The sequence below is a fragment of the Nerophis ophidion genome, linkage group LG10, assembly GCF_033978795.1.
Source record: "Nerophis ophidion isolate RoL-2023_Sa linkage group LG10, RoL_Noph_v1.0, whole genome shotgun sequence".
Taxonomy (NCBI): domain Eukaryota; kingdom Metazoa; phylum Chordata; class Actinopteri; order Syngnathiformes; family Syngnathidae; genus Nerophis; species Nerophis ophidion.
In genome coordinates, this window is record NC_084620.1 from 106944 (window position 1) to 133883 (window position 26940).

Genomic DNA, 26940 nt, shown 5'->3' on the forward strand with positions numbered 1-26940 from the left:
CAATCAATGCTATTTAGGCTAGCTGTATGTACATACTGCATCATTATGCCTCGCCATCTTGTTCCAGACCACAGCAAACGGTACCCAGCTTGCAAAGATTGTAATAAATCCAGTAGAAGAAGAAAGCCAGCTCTTTCCTTTAACTTGGACACACATCTATACCTTTGGTCATTCTAAGACAGTCATTTCCAGGAGTTATCTCAACCCCAGAAGTTTTACTAATGTTTTCCAATGTAGTAAAAACGTGTAGAATAAATATTATATTTCAACAGTTCTGTCAACGAAGATTTGCGTCAGCCTGCGACACATAGTCGTTTTGATAGTAGGCTAGAATAGCTAATTAGCTACTTACATCATTTGTTGCCATCATTATAACACTGATATAAGTCTTTTAAATGTTTGCGGCTCCAGACAGATTATTTTTTTGTATTTGTGGGCCAATGCGGCTCTTTCGTGAGCCTAAGCCAATCAGTGGCCACGATACTAAAAAGTACACTCTGATTGGTTGAGTGTTCTCTAGTGCTCAAGACTCGTGTACTATTTGATATTTTTAGTTTATTTCGCCATTTTATGCTTGACAATGCTTAATTTAGGGAACATTTTTTATAGAAGATGCTTTAAAAAAATGTTTAAAGCGCGATGTAGGGCATGTTGAATGCAAATAACTAAAAAATTAATGTAAAGATATGCAGTGATGGGCAGTAACAAGCTACATGTAGCTAAGCTACGCAGCTTAACTACTTTTTCCAGTAGCCTAGTGATAGCATAGCTAATTTTTTATCTAGTAACTTTTCCTGTAGCTTAGCTACTTGTAAACCCATGTAGCGAGGTAGCTTACATCAAAACTACAAGCTACAAAAAAAGGAAATGGACTGTTAAGAATATGGAGAAAATACACTGACCTGGATAAATGAGAACATTCATACAGTACATACAGAAAAAAATCCATGATGATTGGTTGGTGTTCGTATGGTGTCACATGACAACAAGGGAGTTGGAGACAGAAGGACGATTCAAGCTGATGATTATTATTATTAATTAGTGTATTTTTCGCAGTATAAGTCGCTCTGGAGAATAAGTCGCACTTGCCGAAAATGCATAATAAAGAAGGAAAAAAACATATATAAGTCACACTGTCGCATTTTTGGGGGAAATTTATTTGATAAAACCCAACACCAAGAATAGACATTTGAAAGGCAATTTAAAATAAATAAAGAATAGTGAACAACAGGCTGAATAAGTGTACGTTATATGAGGCATAAATAACCAACTGAGAACGTGCCTGGTATGTTAACGTAAACTTACTATGGTAAGAGTCATTCAAATAACTATAACATATAGAACATGCTATACGTTTACCAAACAATCTGTCACTCCCAATCGCTAAATCCCATAAAATCTTATATGCTGGCCAACCCGCGGCTCGCGAGCCTCATGCGGCTCTTTAACTAGTTTCATGCGGCTCTTCAGGAGCTGTCACATGACATGCGTCAAAAATGCTTGGCTGGCGCTGTCATTCACTCCCCCTACAGCTAGATGGCACACTGACCATTAAGCCTGTTTGAGTGACGTCAAACGAGAAAAGAGACAGATATACAACACTGGTTGCAAACATGCACAAAAGGTTTGTGACCCGGTTCTGTGATCTACAACTGAAAAGACCACAGATTACATTCCTCGTCGACCCATTTAATGCGGAGACAGACTGTTTGAAAGCCCTGCTCGTCACAGATGAGGCTGCGGCTGAGTTGGAGATGATCGACCTTTGTGAGGAGGAGCAACTGAAAGCTGTTTTAAGGGAAGGGACCGTTGAGTTCTGGAAAAGTGTGCTAATTGAAAAATACCCCAACATCAAACGAGCTGCGCTTAAGATACTGTCCATGTTTGGGTCAGCGTACGTCTGCGAGTCTGTGTTTTCTACCCTGAAACATGTGAAATCAAAGCATCGATCTGTTCTGACTGACACTCATTTGAAAGAATTACTTAGAGTGGCAACAACAGAATACAAGCCAGATTTGAAGAGGATTGTTCAAGATAAGGAATGCCAGAAGTCTCACTAAGCAGCATAGTAAGAGAAAGATGTTATTGAAAATGATTCTATTATTGTTTGTGGACTTGCTTGAACTGAGAGTTTGTGTGTGTGAGACCGTGCACACAATGTTAACTGTTGAAAATTACTGATATCATGTTGGTGTGGTTATTTTCATTAGATCTGGCTGAGCAGAGGTCTGTGTATGCTTGCATACATGATTAAAAGATGATTTTCATGTGTACCCATGTGTATGATGTGGCTCTTAGCAGTAACACAGAAAAAAAAGTGGCTCTTAGTCTCTGACTAGTTGGCCACCCTGGTCTAGTGTCTTACATGAATGAGCTAAATAATATTATTTGATATTTTACGGTAATCTGTTAATGATTTCAGACAAAAGTCGCTCCTGAGTATAAGTCGCACCCCTGGCCAAACTATGAAAATGAAAAAAACTGCGACTTATAGTCCGAAAAATCGACAGGGCGGTTGTTCCATCCCCATCGTTGGGTTCCCTATGGTTGGGGTGGGTGGTTCCCGTGGCGGCCCACTTGGGTGGGGTGGCCTGGTGTGGGCCGTGCCGTGCTCTTCGGGGGTGGGGGGTGGGCTCGTGGGGGCCCGGTTGCTGGTGGGGCGCGGGCAGTCATCCCGTCCAATTGCGGGGAGTCTCTGGGCCACTCCGGGAGGGGGGGGCGCGCCTTTCTGCCCGTGTGGGGGGTGGTCTCTCGCTGGCTTGGGGTCTGGCTGTCCGCTGCTTCTCTCGTGCCCTGTCCTCTGCCGGGCGCGTCTGTCTGATTTTTGTTTTTTAACAATTAAGAATCGTTACAAATTAGAATTGCGTTTCATTTGAAAATGGATTTTCTTTGATACCACTAGTATTCAGTACTGACGATACTGAAAAAAGCAAGTATTTTTGTTCGTGTTGGTATCGACTTGGTATGGAAATATTGATACCGTATTTACCGGACTGTAAGGCGCACTTAAAATCCTTTTTTCCCCTCAAAACTCGACAGTGCGCCTTGTAAGTTGGTGCGCCTAATATACGAAATAATTCTGGTTTTGCCTACCGACCTTGAAGCTATTTTATTTGGTACATGGTGCAATGATAAGTGTGACCAGTAGATGGCAGTCAAACATAAAAGATACATCTAAACTGCTATATAAGGACAGTCCCACACAATAGATACGTGTAGACTGCAATATGACACAAGTATACAACATCAACATTAAATTTTTTTCCATTGATAATATAGAACATTACACAGGGCGCTCAAAAGTCCATCAAAATGTTTTAGTATGATTTTGGTAAACTATGAAGCCGCACCGCTTGATGGATTGTACTTTGCTTCAACATAAGAGTACTATTATGGTGTGTGTATAAGGTAAGACATATTATCTGGCGTTTATTATGCAAAAGCAACTTTTCTTACCTTGTAGTTCCTGCTGATCTGTATTTGGGATCTGCATAAATTCTGAAAAATTGCACGCCTTTGTTGTCCATGCCATAGTCGATAAGCTTCTTCTTTTTCTCTATCTTCTTGTTATGGGACATTCATCCTCCGCTGTTGTCATTTCTAACAAAAAGTAGTGTAAAGTTCTTACTTATATCTGCCATGAAATGGCAAAAACATACCGTTGTAGTGAGTTTACATTATTCACCCAAGGAACTTTAGTTATTAGAGAGTTCCGGTCGGACGGTTTTTCACCGAACACATTTCCGGCGGATGAGGAGATGCTGCTCCGTTATTGATTTAAATAAAGTCCGAATGTCATTTAAACCGTTAACTCCATCTTTTTGACACTTCTTCCCCTCCCGTCCTTGCACGCTACACAGCTACAACAAAGAGGACGGGGGAGAAGACGCTGCCGAAGGTGAGCCATGTAAAACAAAGCGACTGTCAGGAAGCGGCTTGAAGATGATCTGTAAAACATAGTTCATGCAACATTTTGACCAAGTTATGTAGACCACAAGGAAGTGTTTTCAATTTAGAAAAAAATATTTACATGACTCCTTTAATGTGAATTGTATTTTTATAGTGCTTTTCTCTAGTGACTCAAAGCTCTTTTTACATAGTGAAACCCAATATCTAAGTTACATTTAAACCAGTGTGGGTGGCACTGGAAGCAGGTGGGTAAAGTGTCTTGCCCAAGGACACAAAGGCAGTGATTAGGATGGCGGAAGCAGGGTTCAAACCTGGAACCCTCAAGTTGCTGGCACGGCCACTCTACCAACCGAGCTATACCGCCCCTAATGCGACCTATAATCCAGTGCGCCTTATATAGGAAAAAAGATACAAAATAGAGCATTCATCGGCAGTGAGCCTTATTGTCCGGTGCGCCCTATGATCCGGAAAACACGGTACTTTAGTCCGGTTCGTGCGTGCGTGAAGAGACAAACTCCATGAATATGCTTGAGAGCATCCGAAATAAACTCTCCAATAAAGATGATGTGGAGACAAGCCAGCAAAATATAACCCAAATTTTGATAGCATCAACTTAAAATAGGCTTTGGCCGCCTCAAGGTACGTTTTTTCAACCACTGTGCCGCGGCACACTAGTTGTGAAATACAGTCTGGTGTGCCGTGGGAGATTTTGTAATTTCACCTAATATGGTTAAAAGTATTTTTTGCCCACAAGTAATTATAAACCGTAAATAATGTGCCGTTGTTGAGTGTCTACTGTCGAGAGCTCAGCAGAGTAACCATGTTATACTCTTCAATCAATGTTTACTTATATAGCCCTAAATCACTAGTGTCTCAAAGGGCTGCACAAACCACTACGACATCCTCGGTAGGCCCACATAAGGGCAAGGAAAACTCACACCCAGTGGGACATCGGTGACAATAATGACCCAGTGGGACGTCGGTGACAATAATGACCCAGTGGGATGTCGGTGACAATGATGACTATGAGAACATGATACTGTGATACTGATGATACTGATGACTATGAGAACATGATACTGTGAAAGATCAATCCATAATGGATCCAACACAGTCGCGAGAGTCCAGTCCAAAGCGGATCCAACACAGCAGCGAGAGTCACGTTCACAGCGGAGCCAGTAGGAAACCATCCCAAGCGGAGGCTGATCAGCAGCGCAGAGATGTCCCCAGCCGATACAAAGGCGAGCAGTACATGGCCACCGGATCGGACCGGACTCCCTCCACAAAGGAGAGTGGGACATAGAAGAAAAAGAAGAGAAACGGCAGATCAACTGGTCTAAAAAGGGAGTCTATTTAAAGGCTAGAGTATACAAATGAGTTTTAAAGTGAGACTTAAATGCTTCTACTGAGGTGGCATCTCGAACTGTTACCGGGAGGGCATTCCAGAGTACTGGAGCCCGAAATGAAAAAGCTCTACAGCCCGCAGACTTTTTTTGGGCTTTGGGGATCACTAATAAGCCGGAGTCCTTTGAACGCAGATTTCTTGCCGGGACATATGGTACAATACAATCGGCAAGATAGGATGGAGCTAGACCGTGTAGTATTTTATACGTAAGTAGTAAAACCTTAAAGTCACATCTTAAGTGCACAGGAAGCCAGTGCAGGTGAGCCAGTACATATCAGTACATATCTTCCATATCAGTAGGTGGCAGCAGGTAGCTAATTGCTTTGTAGATGTTGGAAACACGTCTTGTCGTGATCACAATATGCAGACGACAGCGGGAAGCAGCGTGAAGGTACTAAGGTATCTTATGCTTAAAACCAAAAATAAACAAAAGGCGAGTGCCACTAAGAAAAGGCATTGAAGCTTTGGCATGGCTATGCAAAACAAAACTAAAACTGAACTGGCTGCAAAGTAAACAAAACACAAAATGCTGGACGACAGCAAAGACTTACAGTGTGTGGAGCACATACAGCGTCCACTAAGTACATCCGTACATGACATGACAATCAACAATGTTCACACAAAGAAGGAAAGTGTTCGCACAACTTAAATAGTCTGGATAGCGAAAACAAATCAGGTGTGGAGAATAGCGCTCAAGGAAGAGATGAAACTGCAACACCAAAATTGGAGCAGATGACAAGGACTAAAACACTGCACACAGGAAAACACCAAAAAACTCCAAATAAGTCACAGCGTGATGTGACAGGTTGTGACAGTACACCTACTTTGAGACATGAGCTACAGTGATGCATGCTTGGTTATTAGGGGTGTGGGAAAAAATCGATTGGAATTTGAATCGCGATTCTCACGTTGTGCGATTCAGAATCGATTCTCTTTTTTTTTTAAATCGATTAAAAAAAAAAAAAATGTTTATCAATCCAACAAAACAATACACAGCAATACCATAACAATGCAATCCAATCCCAAAACCAAACCTGACCCAGCAACACTCAGAACTGCAATAAACAGAGCAATTGAGAGGAGACACATACACGACACAGAACAAACCAAAAGTAGTGAAACAAAAATGAATATTATCATAAACAGTATCAATATTAGTTATAATTTCAGCATAGCAGTGATTAAAAATTATCATTAGACTTTTGTAAAAATAAAAATAAAAAGTACAATAGTGTCACAGTGGCTTTCTCAAAGATAAAATAAGTCATATTTTTGGTTCGTTTAATAGTTAAACAAATTTACAATATTGCAATCAGTTGATAAAACATTGTCCTTTACAATAATCAATCAATCAATCAATGTTTACTTATATAGCCCTAAATCACTAGTGTCTCAAAGGGCTGCACAAACCACCACGACATCCTCGGTAGGCCCACATAAGGGCAAGGAAAACTCACACCCAGTGGGACATCGGTGACAATAATGACCCAGTGGGACGTCGGTGACAATAATGACTATGAGAACCTTAGAGAGGAGGAAAGCAATGGATGTCGAGCGGGTCTAACATGATACTGTGAAAGTTCAATCCACAATGGATCCAACACAGTCGCGAGAGTCCAGTCCAAAGCGGATCCAACACAGCAGCGAGAGTCCCGTTCACAGCGGAGCCAGCAGGAAACCATCCCAAGCGGAGGCGGATCAGCAGCGCAGAGATGTCCCCAGCCGATACACAGGCAAGCAGTACATGGCCACCGGATCGGACCGGACCCCCTCCACAAGGGAGAGTGGGACATAGAAGAAAAAGAAAAGAAACGGCAGATCAACTGGTCTAAAAAGGGAGTCTATTTAAAGGCTAGAGTATACAAATGAGTTTTAAGGTGAGACTTAAATGCTTAAGCTTTTTTTTTTTTTTATATCTACTACTCTGCTAGCATGTCAGCAGACTGGGGTGGGGTGGAATGAATACAGAATCGTTTTCAATCGGAAAAATATCATTTTTGAATCGAGAATCGCGTTGAATCGAAAAAATCGATTTATAATCGAATCCCGACCATCCATCCATCCATTTTCTACCACTTATTCCCTTTGGGGTCGTGGGGGGTGGGGGGGTGGGGGTGTTGCCTATCTCAGCTACAATCGGGCGGAATGCCGTGTACACCCTGGACAAGTCGCCACCTCATCGCAGGGCCAACACAGATAGACAGACAACATTCACACTCACATTCACACACTAGGGCCAATTTTTGTGTTGCCAATCAACCAATGAATTGCGAGCCTAAGAATCGATATTGAATCGAATCGTGGGACACCCAATGATTCGCAGCCCCTTTTGGTTATGGTTTGAATTCATATCCAACTACTGAGTTTTGTTTTTCAATGATTTCTGCTTGTGGTGTGCTTCAGGATTTTTTCAAAGAAAAAAATGTGCCTTGGCTCAAAAAAGATTGCAAAACACCGCGTAAACGCACCAAATCCTTTCAAGACTTCCGCTGGTCCGTCAATTTGGATATAAGTCATACGGAACTTTCCATAATAGGAGTGAAGACGTTGTTGTAGTTCCCGTTCAATCACTTGTGTCCTAAAACAAGAGGCATCAAACTACTCTATTATCACTTTATCTCTCAAAAACAAACTGAATGAGTGTCAGTATTCATATTGTTTTACTTTGTATTTTGCTTTTTCTTTCATTCATACATTATTATCATGAGGTCTCTCTTTTGTCAGGAGATTTGGTGAGTGAGGGAGAAAGATGTGTGTGTTTTCCACTGTGGTTAACGTGATACCATCTCTTTTTTTTTAATAGTCCAAACAAAGAAGAACTTTCCTTCCTCTTCTGTCCCCTTTGTTCTTCTCTATTTTACTGGCACACCGTGAAAATCAAGAAGTGTCGCGCCGCTAAAATCAATCTGTGTGACTCACAGCCTGGCACTGAAAAAGCTGCATTGTCAGTCTTTATTGTATGATTGTGATTTATTGTGTGCCTGAGCTCATGTTTTTCAAGTGTTGAGGGATTTGGATTTAGCGGCACTTGTGCTGCGGGAGGTAAGGAAAGATGAGTTTCTCAGGCGAGTTGGGGAACTTAGAACATCCATCCATCCATTTTCTACCGCTTATTCCCTTTCGGGGTCGCGGGGGGCGCTGGCGCCTATCTCAACTACAATCGGGCGGAAGGCAGGGTACACCCTGGACAAGTCGCCACCTCATCGCAGGGCCAACACAAATAGACAGACAACATTCACACTCACATTCACACACTAGGGCCAATTTAGTGTTGCCAATCAACCTATCCCCAGGTGCATGTCTTTGGAAGTGGGAGGAAGCCGGAGTACCCGCAGGGAACCCACGCAGTCACGGGGAGAACATGCAAACTCCACACAGAAAGATCCCAAGCCTAATTTGAACCCAGGACTGCAGGAACTTCGTATTGTGAGGCAGATGCACTAGCCTCTCTGCCACCGTGAAGAACATGCACTGTAAAAAAAAAAAAAAAAAAATTTACTGGAAAGTTATTAATGGTAATGAAATGTTTTCTATTTTGTAGAGGCCGCGTAACAAAAGTAGTTAGAGTGTCCGCCCTGAGACTGGAAGGTCGTGAGTTCAAACCCTGGCCAAGTCATACCAAAGACTATAAATATGGGACCTATTACCTCCCTGCTTGGCACTCAGCATCAAGGGTTGGAATTGGGGGTTAAATCACCAAATGGTTTCTGAGCGTGGCCACCGCTGCTCCAGTACTCTGGAATGCCCTCCCGGTAACAGTTCGCGATGCCACCTCAGTAGAAGCATTTAAGTCTCACCTTAAAACTCATTTGTATACTCTAGCCTTTAAATAGACTCCCTTTTTAGACCAGTTGATCTGCCGTTTCTTTTCTTTTTCTTCTATGTCCCACTCTCCCTTGTGGAGGGGGTCCTGTCCGATCCGGTGGCCATGTACTGCTCGCCTGTGTATCGGCTGGGGACATCTCTGCGCTGCTGGTCCGCCTCCGCTTGGGATGGTTTTCTGCTGGCTCCGCTGTGAACGGGACTCTCGCTGCTGTGTTGGATCCTCTTTGGACTGGACTCTCGCGACTGTGTTGGATCCATTGTGGATTGAACTTTCACAGTATCATGTTAGACCCGCTCGACATCCATTGCTTTCCTCCTCTCTAAGGTTCTCATAGTCATTATTGTCACCGACGTCCCACTGGGTGTGAGTTTTCCTTGCCCTTATGTGGGCCTACCGAGGATGTCGTGGTGGTCTGTGCAGCCCTTTGAGACACTAGTGATTTAGGGCTATATAAGTAAACATTGATTGATTGATTGATTGATTACTGCTCCCCTCACCTCCCAGGGAGTGAACATGGTGATGGGTCAAATGCAGAGGATAATTTAGCCAGTATAGTGTGTGTGTATGACTATTGATGGGACTTTAACCTTATATGAAGTGGGCTTTTATGCCATTTTTGGGTGTGGGAGTACTACCCCACCTACTGGACCAGAAAAGTGTGATCAAACTTACCTGAAGAAAAAATGATGTTTCGTGACTGGTCTTTGTGGAATTTTGTCAAATATTACACCTCAGATAAGTGCAGTATTCTGGTCTTTTTGTGGTCCTGCTGTGACGTCAGGAGTAGCAGGAATGTTTGTATGGTAGAGATGTGCGGTGAAAGTGAAGTTAGAAAAACAAACAGATTTTGCATCAAAGTGCCCCCTATTTTCGAAAATCAACACCTACTGTAGGAAAAGTTCTGTTTCATGAACCTTTCTGAAAATCTTCTATTTTTCAGGTCGCTTCCACGGCTCTTTTCTGGTTCCTAAGGGAGCGAAAACCGCGCCCATCAATTGTGCGGTAGGACCCAAAAATGGAGAAAAGGCACGATATGAGGTTGATTTCGAATGCAGCTGAGATAAGCTCCATCACCCAATCCCCCTCGCCCGATCCCCCGTGACCCCGAAAGGGACGAACTGTAGAAAAATGGATGGATGGTTAGATGGAATAAAAACATCTTCCTGCAATGTGGAAAAAGTCAGTAGATTTTACGGTCAAAAACTGACAGCACCGTCTGCTAAATTTTACCGTAAAAATAACAGTGGTAACGGTTTTTCAATTTGCAGTAATGCATTGTAAAACGACTGTAAATGTTACTGTAAAAAACTGGCGGCTGAGTCGTCAAAATGTTACCACAAAAATAGCATTCGTACCATTTGTGATTGATTTTACCGTGAAAATAAAAATGGCAGCTCAGTCACCGGAATTTCACCGTTAAAAAACAGTGTTACTGTATTTCCGTTTATTTGGTGCAAATACCACAATATATACCAATGTATTATTGATACCAATTAAATTATTATTATTATCTTTCATGGTAACATTTCGGTGACTGATCTGCCAGTTTTTTACTGCAAAATCTACATATTTATTCCCTCATTTTGAGAGCAGCGTCCTCTGCAGTGGACATTTGTGTTTTTGCGTAACAGCACATGTTTTTTTTTCCCAAAATGTGTTCAAATAAAATGACCAAAAACAAATGTCCTCTGCAGACGACACAAACCTTGCCTGCCAACTAGTGCCTCCCTGTGTTTGAAAAAATGAACCGCAACAGATGAAGACGTCCACAAGTTGATGCCCTTTTTTATAATTGATTTCTGATTTTGATAGATCTGTGTGGAGGGGGGTGTGGTCAGCGGGCCTGTCGCGGAGCGGGGTGTGTAAGGACCGGCCTCGAAGCCAGCGGCAGGTGAGTAGATTGCCCAGCTGAGACTGGGTATCTAATCACCTATCGGCTTTATTAGCAGCAGCCGGTCCGAGACACGTTGTTGGAGTTGGAATTGCTGGTGAGCGGAGGCACGGACACGCACGAGACCACAGTAAGAGGAAGAGTGAACCAAAGAAGACTGAAAAGTCACGGAGCAAAGACTGTCGTGAGGTGCTTCTAAGCCAAGAGACTGAAAAGTTGTAGAGTGAAGTACGGTCCTGGCGTGCGTCTGCGCACAGTAAAAACATTGATAACACCAGACTCCCGGGCTACTGTGAGGATCTGTCGCCATCAGGGAGACCCACGAGAAAAAGACGTTCACAATCTGTTTAAATGATGACAGCACATAATCATCACGAAAAAAGAAGAGAAAATGTGAATTCTTCAGTAAGATTTTATGCATACAGATCTGTGGAAAAGGCCAGGAGCTCTGCTGTGAGCTGAGGTAGCGCAAACACAATCAGACCAACCAGGTCATTATTGTTGACTACATGACCAGGAAAAGTCACATTATTTCATGATTGCTGACAAGAAAGTGGAATATTTATAACAGAAAGGCCTCTACTTCCTGCAGTAGGCCACAGCGCCGTAAGCCACGACTCCGACTACGGCCACGAGAGCGGCGCCGCCACACAGCAGCACTGAAAGCTCACTCGTTGGACCGGCGGACCCATTCCATGAATTTTCCCCTGCCTCCGAGAGGTGCTTCTGGGCCAGTTCCAGCCCCTCGGCAGCTGGCGGGAGAATGGAAGAAGGAGGAAGTAGCCCGGGTGCGGGGTAAGGAAGCTCCTCAGCTGCTGCCGACGGGGTGGGAGTGGAGGTGGTGGAGGGGGGTTCAAGCCGGAAGACGGGCAGGGGGGGCAGCGCCATGGGAGGGACCACATGCAAGACCTCTGCTGCTGCTCCCTTCTCCATGAGAGGTTCTTCAGCTGACACCAGGAGGTCCGACGCCCCACCCAGAACGCTCAACACGCTCGTCTGAAGCTCCTCGCCCTCGTCCTCTGACCCCCCTCCCTTCTCTTCTCCGGCGACCTCCTCCAGCATCTCCGCCTCCTCCCGCTCCAGGTGCACCATGTCGGAGTTGAAGGAGTGATTCTCGTCCCCGGCCAGGGCCGCCCCGTCGCTGCTGTCCAGGCTTTTGATGTCCTCTGGGTCCACGTCCCCCATGGTGGACCAGGACTCAGCCAGCAGGCTCTCGCTCTGCCAGGATCCCGGACTCTCCGTGTGGATCAGTGGAGGATGTGCGGCGGGGTTAGAGCTGAGGGAGGTCGGCTCGCCATCCCCTGTGGCCCCCCCACTGGACTCGGCTGGGGCCTTGCCCTCCAGAATGAAGGCCGGCTGCTGTGCGGGGGACAAAACAAGAGTTTCTCAGAAATAATCATACTTTTTTGGGAAGGATGTAAACATATTAAATGTGGCGTGGTCTTGATGAAATAAACAGGGGCGTCCATGATAACGTTGCTTGGATGACAACATATGTTGCTCCAAAACCTGTATGGACCATTCAACATTAATGGTGCCTTCACAGATGTGTAAGTTACCCATGCCTTGGGCATTAATACACCCCCATACCATCACATATGCTGGCTTTTGAACTTTGCGCCTATAACAATCCGTATGGTTCTTTTCCTCTTTGTTCCGGAGGACACCATGTCCACAGTTTACAAATATAATTTGAAATGTGGACTCGTCAGACCACAGAACACTTTTCCACTTTGCATCAGTCCATCTTTGGTGAACTCGGGCCCAGTGAAGCCGGCGGTGTATCTAGGTGTTGTTGATAGGGACGGCGTGGCGCGTTGGGAGAGTGGCCGTGCGCAACCCGAGGGTCCCTGGTTCAATCCCCACCTAGTACCAACCTCGTCACGTCCGTTATGTCCTGAGCAAGACACTTCACCCTTGCTCCTGATGGGTGCTGGTTGGCGCCTTGCATGGCAGCTCCCTCCATCAGTGTGTGAATGTGTGTGTGAATAGGTAAATGTGGAAGTAGTGTCAAAGCGCTTTGAGTACCTTGAAGGTAGAAAAGCGCTATACAAGTACAACCCATTTATCATTTATTTATTTATATTCTCATGAGAGCCAGCGTCCTCTGCAGTGGACATTTGTGCAAAAGTGGAACAATGTGTAACTCTGGCAAAAAAATGTCCACTGCAGAGTAGGGGTGGACTTACCCTCAGGCAATCAAAGGCGAATACCTAGTGCCCCAAAATTTCCCGGGGCCCCGAGATCGTGGGCTCATTTTGCGTGAATAAGCGCATGTCAATACATAAAAGACAGGGCACTTTATATAAAAATGCGCTGCAAACAGATTCCTAGCCCCTTCATGCTCTAGCATTGATATGATTATAATGACAGAAGTGCACAAAGTTCCCTGTGGTTTGGTGGGGAAGTGCACGCGCTCTCAAGCACAAGTACAAGGTTCACATACTGGCAGGACAGGTCTTAGGAAAATATTTAATATATATTATATTTGGTTGTTTTACACTCAAAAAATGTTTTTCTTTTAGTATAAAACAAAATAAAATTTAATTTAGATTTTAAAATTATATACCGTATTTCCGCTAATTAATTTAAAACCTCTTCTCACTCCTGCGCTTACCAAAGGCATGCGGTAAAGGTAAGCATGCGCTAATTATTTTAAAACCTCTTCTCACTCCGGCACTTACCAAAGGCATACAGTAAAAAATTGAGTGTGATATAAAGATACCATCATGAAAAGCACATTTAATAAAAAAAAACGTTATTATGGTCTTACCTTTACTTATAAATAAAGTCCATGCCAGCTCCTGCTGATCAAAAAACATTGATAACTTATTTATAGAAGTCTTCCTTATCTTTCTTCAGTTTTAAAAGTCTTCCTTTATTACCTCCTGGTTCGATTAAAAGTCCAGTTTAGAAAACTGCTATCAGACCGCTGCTATCAGTTAGCTCGGCTCCTCACGTGTATTGCGGGCGACGACAGAATTTCTTTGGACAACTCCCCCTCCCGTTCTGCTCCGTGGGTGATCTCTTCATCCCATCGCTGCCACCATGAAGTGTTATTATATAAATAATACACTGGGTATTTAGGACTGGAACATGCTTTATTTCAGCCCAGTTGTTTACATAGGAGTGTTACAACCCAAAAGGTGTCATATCCGTCCCAGCACATATCACGTCACTCATTGTCACTTATTCTGTAGCCGAGTAGTCGCAAGTAGGATCTCTAGCGCCCTCTACCAACAGGAGGCGGGAGTCATTTAATGATTCATTTGGCACACGCAGCTACGGTATATTAATAAAACATAGCTGCTTACTGTTCTTTTTAGCGGGCTTCACGGTGGCAGAGGGGTTAGTGCGTCTGCCTCACAATACGAAGTTCCTGCAGTCCTGGGTTCAAATCCAGGCTCGGGATCTTTCTGTGTGGAGTTTGCATGTTCTCCCCGTGAATGCGTGGGTTCCCTCCGGGTACTCCGGCTTCCTCCCACTTCCAAAGACATGCACCTGGGGATAGGTTGATTGGCAACACTAAATGGTCCCTAGTGTGTGAATGTTGTCTGTCTATCTGTGTTGGCCCTGTGATGAGCTGGCGACTTGTCCAGGGTGTACCCCGCCTTCCGCCCGATTGTAGCTGAGATAGGCGCCAGCGCCCCCCGCGACCCCGAAAGGGAATAAGCGGTAGAAAATGGATGGATGGATGTTCTTTTTAGCATACCGGTATTTAATAATTTGGACCTTAAATCCTACTGAATAGCTCTTATTGTTCTTCCCTTTATGCGATTTCAAATTACCGGTATTGAGATCAGCCTCCTCCATTTTGAAAATGATGACAGGGGAAGTGTCACTGGTGACGTCACGAGTTTGACCCGGCGGTAATACTAAGCATGCGCTAATTATTTTGCGAAACGAGTTTGACCCGGCAGTAATTCAAGGCAGGCGCATACTATATGCCCGGCGACAATTCAAGGAAATACGGTAAATGATTTTCTGCTAAGGGCCTCAATTCAGTTAGACTTAGGCTATGTCTACACTAAGCCAGATAACCCCTTAAACGAGTAATTATTTAGCCTAAGCCCCGTGTAAGCCACACCAAACCATTGTTTAAGATTCCCCTCCTTGGATAATTTTTTTCACAGGTAAGTGCCTTAGTTCCTTAATCTCCGGCTCTTTGCTTTGTATGGACTCATTGATCGTTTACAAACGGAGTTCGGAGAGGAAGAGAAGTCAGAAAGTGACGGACGAAAAAACGCGCCACGGCCAGCTTCATAACAACCGAAGCAAACCGCTGGAAAGATGGAGGCGAGTCATACAGACGTGCCGTGTTTCTCCTTCTACATGTAAAGACACTTGTGGAAATCACACAGGAATACCTAAAGAGAAGAAACGCGCGATTGCAGCTATTCCGGATACAACACGTCTCAGACAGCAAGAGAACTTTCGTATGTCCAGATCAGCTGTGATTCTACTTAGCGAAAAACTTTGTCCATTTATCGAAGGAGACGCAGCGAGAATAAAAAATGTAGCGCGTGCTTAGTATAACCTCGCCGACGAGGTAAGACTGCGGAAAACATCGGAAGCATTTGGACCGGCAAAGCAGACTGTACCAGTTATTGTCCGCCATGTTTGTCGTGGACTCAACGTCTAGGTCCAGAGTATATAAGGTCACCAAAAACGACTGGACAATGAAGGTGAAGGAAAAACAGGAGTGTCCTTATCAGATATCTAGATTCCTAGTCTGATTGATGCAAAATGTTCTTTATCATATTGTTTACTTTCACGTTTCCAATAAAGATTGGATTCATTGATGATGGCTCAGGTGTGATCCACTACAATAGGGCCCCACAGCACACTGGATTCCAGTTAATTGAAATACCACAACACTGGATATTGTTCAGATAAGTTAAATGTATTTTATGAACGTGCACACAAAGCAACACCTGTGGTGAATATGACGTGCGCTTGGGATGGTTTCCTGCTGGCTCCGCTGTGAACGGGACTCTCGCTGCTGTGTTGGATCCGCTTTGGACTGGACTCTCGCGACTGTGTTGGATCCATTATGGATTGATCTTTCACAGTATCATGTTCTCATATGTTCTCATAGTCATCAGTATCATCAGTATCACAGTATCATGTTCTCATAGTCATCATTGTCACCGACGTCCCACTGGGTGTGAGTTTTCCTTGCCCTTATGTGGGCCTACCGAGGATGTCGTGGTGGTTTGTGCAGCCCTTTGAGACACTAGTGATTTAGAGCTATATAAGTAAACATTGATTGATTGATTGATTTTCCGCGCATGCGTACTAGGTTGCGTTGCGTCGGCGGACGAAGGGGGTGTGGGGGTCTCAAACGACCATTGTGTGTGTGGACAGTGATAATGTTAGGTGGGATTTACCCTGGACAACCTTTGTGCAGAAGGAGCCTTAGAAACTTTCTTAATTGTCTTTCAAATTTGAACAAGAACAACATTTTGTTGCAAGTGGTCGTCTTGCAGGACAAAAACCGTATTTACATAATACAAACAACAGCGTGTATTTAAGTAAATAAAAACACTTGCCCTAGTATCCATCCATCCATCCATTTTTTACCGCTTATTCCCTTTCGGGGTCGCGGGGGGCGCTGGCGCCTATCTCAGCTACAATCGGGCGGAAGGCAGGGTACACCCTGGACAAGTCGCCACCTCCCTAGTAGTCTCATTAAAAAACTATAATCAAGATTGTTTTTAATTCAAGTCAAGTAATTGTTTATTTTTGTGTTAAGTTGTACACTTAATGTCCCGATACAAGTTTTTCACATTCGAAACATGACTACATGAAATAAATCCGATTCGATATCATCGTGTGTTATATAAATGCTTTTATTATTTTGTAGTACAGAATGTTACATAACGTTTGGTCATGTGACATTACTCAGGAAAAAATAGGTTGATATGAAAAACGCTAACCATGTATGCTTTCAAAGTGGTGTGTTAATTTGCAGTTTAACACCATGATATAAGATGATGCGGACACGTTTGTTACTGGATACTTTCTAATACGGTCCTGCCTTGGAGACTTAGTATGCGTAAGTAATATGCAACTATGATTACCTGATACTTGTTTATATTGACAAGTGTGTTGTTTTAGACTGCAAAAGGAAATGTAGCTTGTGTGCTATTGTGTACTTAGCTGTTGTGTAGCTGCTCGCTCCTAGTAACCTATAGCCTACCGTGTTTACATTTTGACTAAACTAGAAGTGTGTGCTTGGAGGCCATTTAAATGTTAACTGGCTGTCCAGCTTTGCACAAATAAACAAGCTGCAGGACTGCTTGTATCAGAGATTATAGCGCAGCGTTTAGATTCAAGCCGATATCCATTACTGTTTTGGGGTTTTTTTGCTGACATTGAACATATATCAATAATGGATCACGACACCCCCATTTAAAACTGCATCAAAGTGTTTAATCAACTAGATCATTTCGACAGCTCCACCTCCCTTCCTATTCAGTGGCCTAGTTCATGTTGCTGCACACGTGCAGACGTTCCGAGGCCAACTGGTTGGTGCGGTTTTGAAAAGTTTGTGTAAAAATTAAGCAGAGTTAGACAAATGGAGCGAAGAAGAGGAGAAGACAAGAAGAAAACAGTATTTATTAAAACTGACAATGTGAGAAATTTTAATTTTTTCTTATTTGCATATTTATCAAAACATAAATAAATCACACGTACATAAGTATTCACAGCCTTTGCTCAATACTTTGTTGATACACCTTTGGCAGCAATTCCAGCTCCAAGTCTTTTTTGAATACAATGCCACAAGCTTGGCACACCTATCTTTGAGCACTTTCACCCATTCCTCTTTGCTGCACCTCCAGGCTGAAAGGGAAGTGTTTTCATCCAGGATGTCTCTGTACATTGCTGCATTCATCTTTCTCTTTATCCTAACTAGCCAGTTCCTGATAACCATCCCCACAGCATACCATGAATTGATTTACGTGGACCCCGACTTAAACAAGTTGAAAAACTTATTCGGGTGTTACCATTTAGTGGTCAATTGTACGGAATATGTACTGTACAATTTGTCCATTTTGTCCACTAAAGACGCTGAGATCATTATCCATGCGTTTGTTACGTCTCGTCTCGATAACTGTAACGTATTATTTTCGGGTCTCCCCATGTCTAGCATTAAAAGATTACAGTTGGTACAAAATGCGGCTGCTAGACTTTTGACAAGAACAAGAAAGTTTGATCATATTACGCCTGTACTGTATATACCTTTATATACATATATACATACATATATACCTGTACTGGCTCACCTGCACTGGCTTCCTGTGGACTTAAGATGTGACTTTAAGGTTTTACTACTTACGTATAAAATACTACACGGTCTAGCTCCATCCTATCTTGCCGATTGTATTGTACCATATGTCCCGGCAAGAAATCTGCGTTCAAAGGACTCCGGCTTATTAGTGATTCCTAGAGCTCAAAAAAAGTCTGCGGGCTATAGAGCGTTTTCCGTTCGGGCTCCAGTACTCTGGAATGCCCTCCCGGTAACAGTTCGAGATGCTACCTCAGTAGAAGCATTTAAGTAGAAGCATTTAAGTCTCATCTTAAAACTCATCTGTATACTCTAGCCTTTAAATAGACCTCCTTATTAGACCAGTTGATCTGCCGCTTCTTTTCTTTCTCCTATGTCCCCCCCTCCCTTGTGGAGGGGGTCCGGTCCGATGACCATGGAGGAAGTACTGACTGTCCAGAGTCGAGACCCAGGATGGACCGCTCGTCGGGACCCAGGATGGACCGCTCGCCTGTATCGGTTGGGGACATCTCTACGCTGCTGATCCGCTTGAGATGGTTTCCTGTGGACGGGACTCTCACTGCTGTCTTGGAGCCACTATGGATTGAACTTTCACAGTATCATGTTAGACCCGCTCGACATCCATTGCTTTCGGTCCCCTAGAGGGGGGGGGTTGCCCACATCTGAGGTCCTCTCCAAGGTTTCTCATAGTCAGCATTGTCACTGGCGTCCCACTGAATGTGAATTCTCCCTGCCCACTGGGTGTGAGTTTTCCTTGCCCTTTTGTGGGTTCTTCCGAGGATGTTGTAGTCGTAATGATTTGTGCAGTCCTTTGAGACATTTGTGATTTGGGGCTATATAAATAAACATTGATTGATTGATTGATTGAAATCTATTGATAAAAGTTTCAATCAATCAATCAAACAGCATGATGCTGTCACCACCATGCTTGCACTGTAGGGAGGCTATTTGCCTACTTTCCTCTGAACATGATGCCTGGCATTTCTGCCAAAGATATCAATCTTTGTCTCATCAGACCAGATAATTTACTTTTTCATGGTCCGAGAGTCTTTTAGGTGCATTTTGGCAAACTTTTTACAAAAAAAATGGACACTACCATACAGGCCTGATTGGTTGATTACTGCAGAAGTGGTTGTTCTTCTGGAAGGTTCTCCTCTCTCCAAGAAGAATGCTGTAGCTCTGTCAGAGTGGCCATCAAGTTCTTGGTCATCTCCTTGACTAGACTAAGATGAATGCAGCAATGTATAGAGACATCCTTGATGCTTTCCATCCAACCTGATTGAGCTTAAGAAGTGATGCAAAGAGGAATGGGTGAATCTTTGTTAAAAAATACTTGAGGGTGTTATTGCTGTGAAAAGTGTATCAACAAAGTATTGAGAAGAGGCTGTGAATATTTATGTACTTTTTAGTGGGGTTTTTTTTTTTTAATACATTGCAAAAAAAAGTATCAAAACCTTTATTTTGGGAATATTATGTGTCGAAGTTTGAGGACAAAAAGGAAATTATTCCATTTTGGAATAATCTGTGGAAAAGTGAAGCACTGTGAATGCTTTCCAGATACGCTGTAACTGTCCAAATAGTCTTGTGATATGTCTTTCACTTTAATGAATATTGATTAGTGTTCTTGTCTTTTACAGTAAAAACATTGAGATCAGAGACAATCATATAGCATGGTGTCCATCCATCCATCCATTTTCTACCGCTTATTCCCTTTCGGGGTCGCGGGGGGCGCTGGCGCCTATCTCAGCTACAATCGGGCGGAAGGCAGGGTACACCCTGGACAAGTCGCCACCTCATCGCAGGGCCAACACAGATAGACAGACAACATTCACACACTAGGGCCAATTTAGTGTTGCCAATCAACCTATCCCCAGGTGCATGTCTTTGGAGGTGGGAGGAAGCCGGAGTACCCGGAGGGAACCCACGCATTCACGGGGAGAACATGCAAACTCCACACAGAAAGATCCCGAGCCTGGATTTGAACCCAGGACTGCAGGAACTTGGTATTGTGAGGCAGACGCACTAACCCCTCTCCCACCGTGAAGCCCTTATAGCATGGTGTGCCAAGCTTTAATGTTAGTGTGCATGATTTTATTCTAAAAATAGGATAATTTAGCATGTTGTTTTTGTCAATGACAAGGTTTTTCTCAGGTCCCCTAATGACTAAATATGTCAATGCTGCAGAGGACACTGAAAGTTATAAAAGTTGCCCACAATTAATGCCATTGGACATCATCATGCCAAGACACAATAATTGTGTGTGGAATGTGTACATTTGAACTTTGCTGCCCTCTGTTGGATTTAATTTCAAACAATTTTAGGGGTAAATGCTTGTTCATCAGGCAGGTTTCACCAGACCTTCCAAAAAGACCAATCTTATTCATCTCAATAAAATTCTACTATTTAAATATCAACGTGCACCGCAAAAAGAGACCCTGGTAGGAACATTAGCTACCAATAAAGTCTTCAAATGCATATCCAACTATGTTAAGACCTCATAAATCAATCTGTCACCAAGGCCTTTTCACATGGCTTGAGAGTCCAACATAAAAGAAACCAGAGGGAGGATTTATTTTTAATTTCCGTTTCAAATGTGTCCCTGCTTGGGCTTATTTTAAGACATCCTCAAATTTCCTGCTAGACAAAACAAACATTTTCCACTGTCTGTGCATAATTTGCGCTCAAACGTGTCGTGCGAAGGTGACCCTCGTCTGCCGTGGACCGCGGAAACTATTCACCGCCCGGCCCGACCCAGAATAGACCTCAACACGTGCTCCACTTGCCTCACGTTGACAACATTTTGTGTTGGCCCGAGCTTGTCCTTTTTAATCATAGGAAATATTTGAAACATGCCTATTTCATCACTGTTAAATATTCTACTGCAGTGGCTCTCAAACTTTTTTTTACCATCTCGCACCAAGTACCACCAAAATGACCAATATTAAACCAGAGTTGCATAGTAGGCCTGAGTATTCATTAAAGATGAGGCGAAGGTTTTATTTGACAAGTTTATTTTATTTTTTGGGCCACTGCAACATTACACGTAGTTTGAACAGTAACACTGTGTTTGAATATAGGAAAATAAAACGCTGTACTGTCTTTTTTTTGCCGTACCACTAAGTGGAGCCCGTATACCACTAGTTTGAAAATCACTGTTTCTTATTATCTATCTGAATCATTATTTCTTAGTCCAGGGGTCGGGAACCTTTTTGGCTGAGAGAGCCAAGAAGCCAAATATTTTCAAATGTATTTCCGTAAGAGCCATGTAATATTTTTTTAAACACTAAACACAAATAAACGCGTGCATTTTTAAGTAAGAACAACATTTGTAGAGTATAATAGGTCTCTTATTCTTTTTAATAACATTGTTATTCTGAAGCTAACTGTGGAGGGGGCGTGTCCTGTGGGCCTGCAGCGAAGCAGGGTGTTGCCGGGACCGGCCTCGAAATCAGCGACAGGTGCTTAAAAGGCCCACCTGGGCCTTTTTATCTAATCATCTGTTGCAATGTTATAAGCAGCAGCCAAGAGGAGAGACGGGGTTGGGGCTGGAGCCAGAGCGCGAGCGAGAACGAAAGAGAAAAAGACAATTGTTGGAAAGCAACTGAGAGACTTATTGAATAATAAAACAATATTGTAACCCTGAAACAGGCTCTAATGTTGGTGCTTGGTGGTCTTAAGAACCCCCTGGAGGGCAAGACCCACACTAACCAATAACAAAATAAACTACTTCTTACCATTAACGCAATTTCTCGAACATAAAAATGCCTGAGAATGTTATTATTCATTACTTATCGTGTTAAGCAATGTCAGCTCAGATTTACCCGAGAGCCAGATGCAGTCATCAAAAGAGCCACATCTGGCTCGCGAGCCATAGGTTCCCTACTTAGTCTGTAGTCTACGTTCACTTGTACATTACGTGTGTTTCTTGTGCAGAGAAAGCAGGAACAATAACGTGTAACAAAATAATAACTATTTATTCATCAAATGGTACAATTGCACTCTTTCTGCGGAGCTCAGACCTACTTCCTTTTCCTGTCTACAGCGCTGAGCCTTCTGGGAAATGTGGTATTTAAACATTTACTTTGTCGTTTTCAAGCATTTGAATATTTATTTAATCCGAATTCAGCCAGGGTAAAGAGATCTGAGAACATTTTCTCATTTGCACTGCTGAGCTAGGAAAGGGGCGTCATTTACATGTTAGATATGTTGAAGTGTGATGTTTTTACCGTGATTAATCACGATTGATCGCAATTTAAAGTGTGCTTCATCCAGTTTAGAAATTAAGCGTTCGACAGCACTAATCATTACACATTATTTGTTCTTTTCTCTCTCTCTTTGATATATAATATGTAAAGTTGGGACAAAGATATTTATTCTTATCATCCCTCACGGTCACATTATTCAATGTGTTTATCACGATTAATCGCTATTCAAAATTTGTATTAATTCTATTTAAAAAAAGTCATCATTCGACAGTATTAGTCATTAAACGTATTCTGTTCTTCTCTCTCCATGTTCTTATGTAATATGGAACTTGTTAAACAGGGTGTGAACCGGTTGGGGCGTAGAGAAGGAGCAAATAAGATCAAGTTCCTTCTACCGCTCTATTTGGACATGTTGAATAATTTAAATGTGAAGTTATTAAATGTAACTTTGTTTTGCATGTGGTTTCAGTATTTTTAGCCATGTTTTGGAATGTTGGGACACAAATATTTCTGATCATTTGTCGTGGCCATATTTTTGGTGTCTAGCTGTGATTAATCGCAATTCAAAAGTGTGATTAATCTGATTTGAAAATGTAATGGTGTGACTGCACTAAATTCATTACATATTCTCGGATATTTTCTCTCCCTGTTGTTATATACTATCAAATGTTTTAAACAGGAAGTGAACATAGGGAAGGAGTAGCTAACATTTGGTTATTTCTGCTCCTTTTCGAACTTGTCGATCAATATAAACATAACATTGTTAAGTTTAGCCTTGCTAAGCGTGTCTAAAACTAATATATTTTAGTGTTTTAGCCCCGTTTTGAAATATTGCCACACAAACATTTCTGATCATTTGTCGCAGCTATATTTTCGGCGTCTAGCTTCGTATTTTTCTGTGATTAATCATGGCTCAAAAGTGAGATTGTTTTAGTTTGAAAATTAATCGTTGGACAGTACTAATCAATACACATTCTCTGTTCTTTTCTCTCCCACTTGTGGAAAGTTGGGACCAAAATTGTGACGTCTTGGTGGCATTGTGGTGACGAGTTGTTCTCTCGTGGGTGCAGCGAAGATGGACACAGCGTGAAGTAGGAACAATAATTTATTTACACTAACTAAAACAGACTAAGAACCAAAAACACTTGCTCGAAGGCACTAACAAACAAAAAAGAAAGCGCTAGCATGAGCTTGGGACAAACAACTGAAATAGCATGGAAGCTAATGTACATGAAGGTAGTTACCACAATGCTGGAAAGAGCGACGTCAACTGTTGCGTGAAGCAAACAAGAGTCCGAGAAAGAATGTCAAACAAAGGCGGTATTAAATAGGGAGATAACTAATCAAGGGCAGGTGCGCGTGATCAAAGGAGAGACAGGTGACACTAAATGGGTAACTATGACAACGGAACAAAACCAGGAAGTGCCACAAAGAACTGAGGAAGACAAATACTAGACAGAATGTGATAACAAACAGAACCAAAACCAGAATATGCCATGATCCAAAATGTGGATCATGACAAATATATTTCTGATCAGTTGTCGCGGCCATACAATATATATTTAGCTAATTTTCCATCCATCCATTTCCTACCGCTTATTCCCTTTGGGGTGGCGGGGGGCGCTGGTGCCTATCTCAGCTACAATCGGGCGGAAGGCGGGGTACACCCTGGACAAGTCGCCACCTCATCGCAGGGCCAACATAATCAGAAATGAATTACCGTATTTCCTTGAATTGTCGCCGGGCATATAGTATGCGCCTGCCTTGAATTACTGCCGGGTCAAACTCGCTTCCCAAAATAATTAGCGCATGCTTGGTATTACCGCCTGGTCAAACTCGTGACGTCACGAGTGACACTTCCCCTGTCATCATTTTCAAAATGGAGGAGGCCGATTTCAATACAGGTCATTTGAAATCGCATAAAGGGAAGAAGATTGAGAGCTATTCAGTGGGATTTAAGGTCCAAGCTTACATCACACTCAAATTTTTACTGCATACCTTTGGTAAGTGTCGGAGTGAGAAGAGGTTTTGAAATAATTAGCGCATGCTTACTTTTACTGCATGCCTTTGGTAAGCGCAGGAGTGAGAAGAAGTTTTAAATGAATTAGCGCCCAGGCGGCAATTCAAAGAAATACGGTACTATGGATTGTGTTAAACAGGAAGTGAGCAGACTGAGACATAAAAGGAGTAATTTACTCCTATTTTTGGACGTGTTGAAGAGTGTAAACGTGACGCTATTAAATAGAACTTGGCTGGGGATAGGTTGATTGGCAACACTAAATTGGCCCTAGTGTGTGAATGTGAGTGTGAATGTTGTCCGTCTATCTGTGTTGGCCCTGCGATGAGGTGGCGACTTGTCCAGGGTGTACCCCGCCTTCCGCCCGATTGTAGCTGAGACAGGCGCCAGCGCTTCCCGCGACCCCAAAAGGGAATAAGCGGTAGAAAATGGATGGATGGATGGCTAAACATGTCCATCCATCCATCCATCCATCATCTTCCGCTTATCCGAGGTCGGGTCGCGGGGGCAGCAGCCTAAGCAGGGAAGCCCAGACTTCCCTATCTCCAGCCACTTCGTCTAGCTCTTCCCGGGGGATCCCGAGGCGTTCCCAAGCCAGCCGGGAGACATAGTCTTCCCAACGTGTCCTGGGTCTTCCCCGTGGCCTCCTACCAGCTGGACGTGCCCTAAACACCTCCCTAGGGAGGCGTTCGGGTGGCATCCTGACCAGATGCCCGAACCACCTCATCTTGCTCCCCTCGATGTGAAGGAGCAGCGACTTTACTTTGAGCTCCTCCCGGATGGCAGAGCTTCTCACCCTATCTCTAAGGGAGAGCCCCGCCACACGGCGGAGGAAACTCATTTCGGCCGCTTGTACCCGTGATCTTATCCTTTTGGTCATGACCCAAAGCTCATGACCATAGGTGAGGATGGGAACGTAGATCGACCGGTAAATTGAGAGCTTTGCCTTCCGGCTCAGCTCCTTCTTCACCACAACGGATCGGTACAACGTCCGCATTACTGAAGACGCCGCACCGATCCGCCTGTCGATCTCACGATCCACTCTTCCCCCACTCGTGAACAAGACTCCTAGGTACTTGAACTCCTCCACTTGGGGCAGGGTCTCCTCCCCAACCCGGAGATGGCACTCGACCCCAAAAGGGAATAAGCGGTAGAAAATGGATGGATGGATGGCTAAACATGTCTCAAACAAATTAGACATTTGAAACATTTTAATCTTTTTTTTAGCCCTGTTTTGGAATTTTGGGACACAGTTATTTCGGATTATTTGCCGCCGTCATATTATTGGGGAGCGTGCTCTTCGTCCAGGCATCGTTACTCCTCCCCCCCCCCGAGCACAAACGTCCTAATCCCTCAACACGCACTCCATCTTTGTGATCCTCCTTAACTTACTGGCCTACTTGGGGAAATTGGATTCCCATTGATCCCACCCCTACCGTTGATAAACTACATAATCATTGAGTCCATGTAAAAAACTACTTTTCTCTTACCCTCAAATTTAGGACTTTTTTCTTGTGCTTGTTTTTGGACAAGGTTAGCTTCTGTCCTTCACTACACTGAAATGACCCATAGTGACCTTTTTTTTTCCCACTGGCATGTTTACAGACAGCACTTTTTGCCTACCAATTGAATAACACTCTTCATAAAAGGCCCAACATATTGCATACTTCTATATGTTTTAAAGGTTTTGCTGAAACTTTAGAGAAAAAGTGAATCGAAAAGAGAACATTTTTCATACCTGGGGTCCTATCGGCGCCGGACTAGACTGAGCTGCTTGACCAAAAGCTTTTTAAGACACTGAGTCCCTTCAAGCAAGCGGCAGGCAGACATGCATGCTGGATCTGGTGCGGGAATAAATAACACAATGTACAAGCCTGCTTTCTCTCGCCTCTCTCTGTGTCGCTCCACCTCCCAAATCCATGACATAACAGTCGGCAGTTGTCAGTGGTGACTCAAAAAAGAGCCACAAAAATGTGTTAAGTCCTGAACCAGACTTTAACCTTTGTGCCTGTAGGCTGAGTCAGTGTGTCAGATTTCATCAGCGCAAACAGTTAAGGTTTACTCGCCTTACACTCATTAATCTGTTGTTAATGATTGTGTAAAAAAATCATATTTTGCACTCTGTGAAGGTACTTCATGTGTTTATTGAATAAAACACTAGTTAATTCAAACGTATGTTATTATATCCATCCATCCATCTATTTTCTACCGCTTGTCCCTTTTAGGATTGCGGGGGGGTGCCGGAGCCTATCTCAGCTGCATTCGGGCGGTGGCGGGGTACACCCTGGACAAGTCCACGCCTCATCGCGGGGCCAACACAGATAGACAGATAACATTCACACTCACGTTCACACATTCTGACAAATATAGTGTTATTATATTTGTATTTAATTTAG

At 43.3% G+C, this 26940-nt stretch overlaps 1 protein-coding gene across 1 annotated transcript; it reads right to left on the reverse strand.

Moving 5' to 3' along the window:
• Window positions 1-11425: 11425 nt before the first annotated feature.
• Window positions 11426-26455, reverse strand: LOC133559958 (uncharacterized). The gene is made up of 2 exons (XM_061911944.1): window positions 26283-26455; window positions 11426-12390 (listed from the first exon to the last, which is right to left on the reverse strand). The coding sequence occupies exon 2, from the start codon at window positions 12214-12216 to the stop codon at window positions 11611-11613; it is 606 nt and encodes a 201-aa protein (XP_061767928.1). The 5' UTR covers window positions 12217-12390; window positions 26283-26455; the 3' UTR covers window positions 11426-11610.
• Between the last annotated feature and the right edge of the window lie 485 nt (window positions 26456-26940).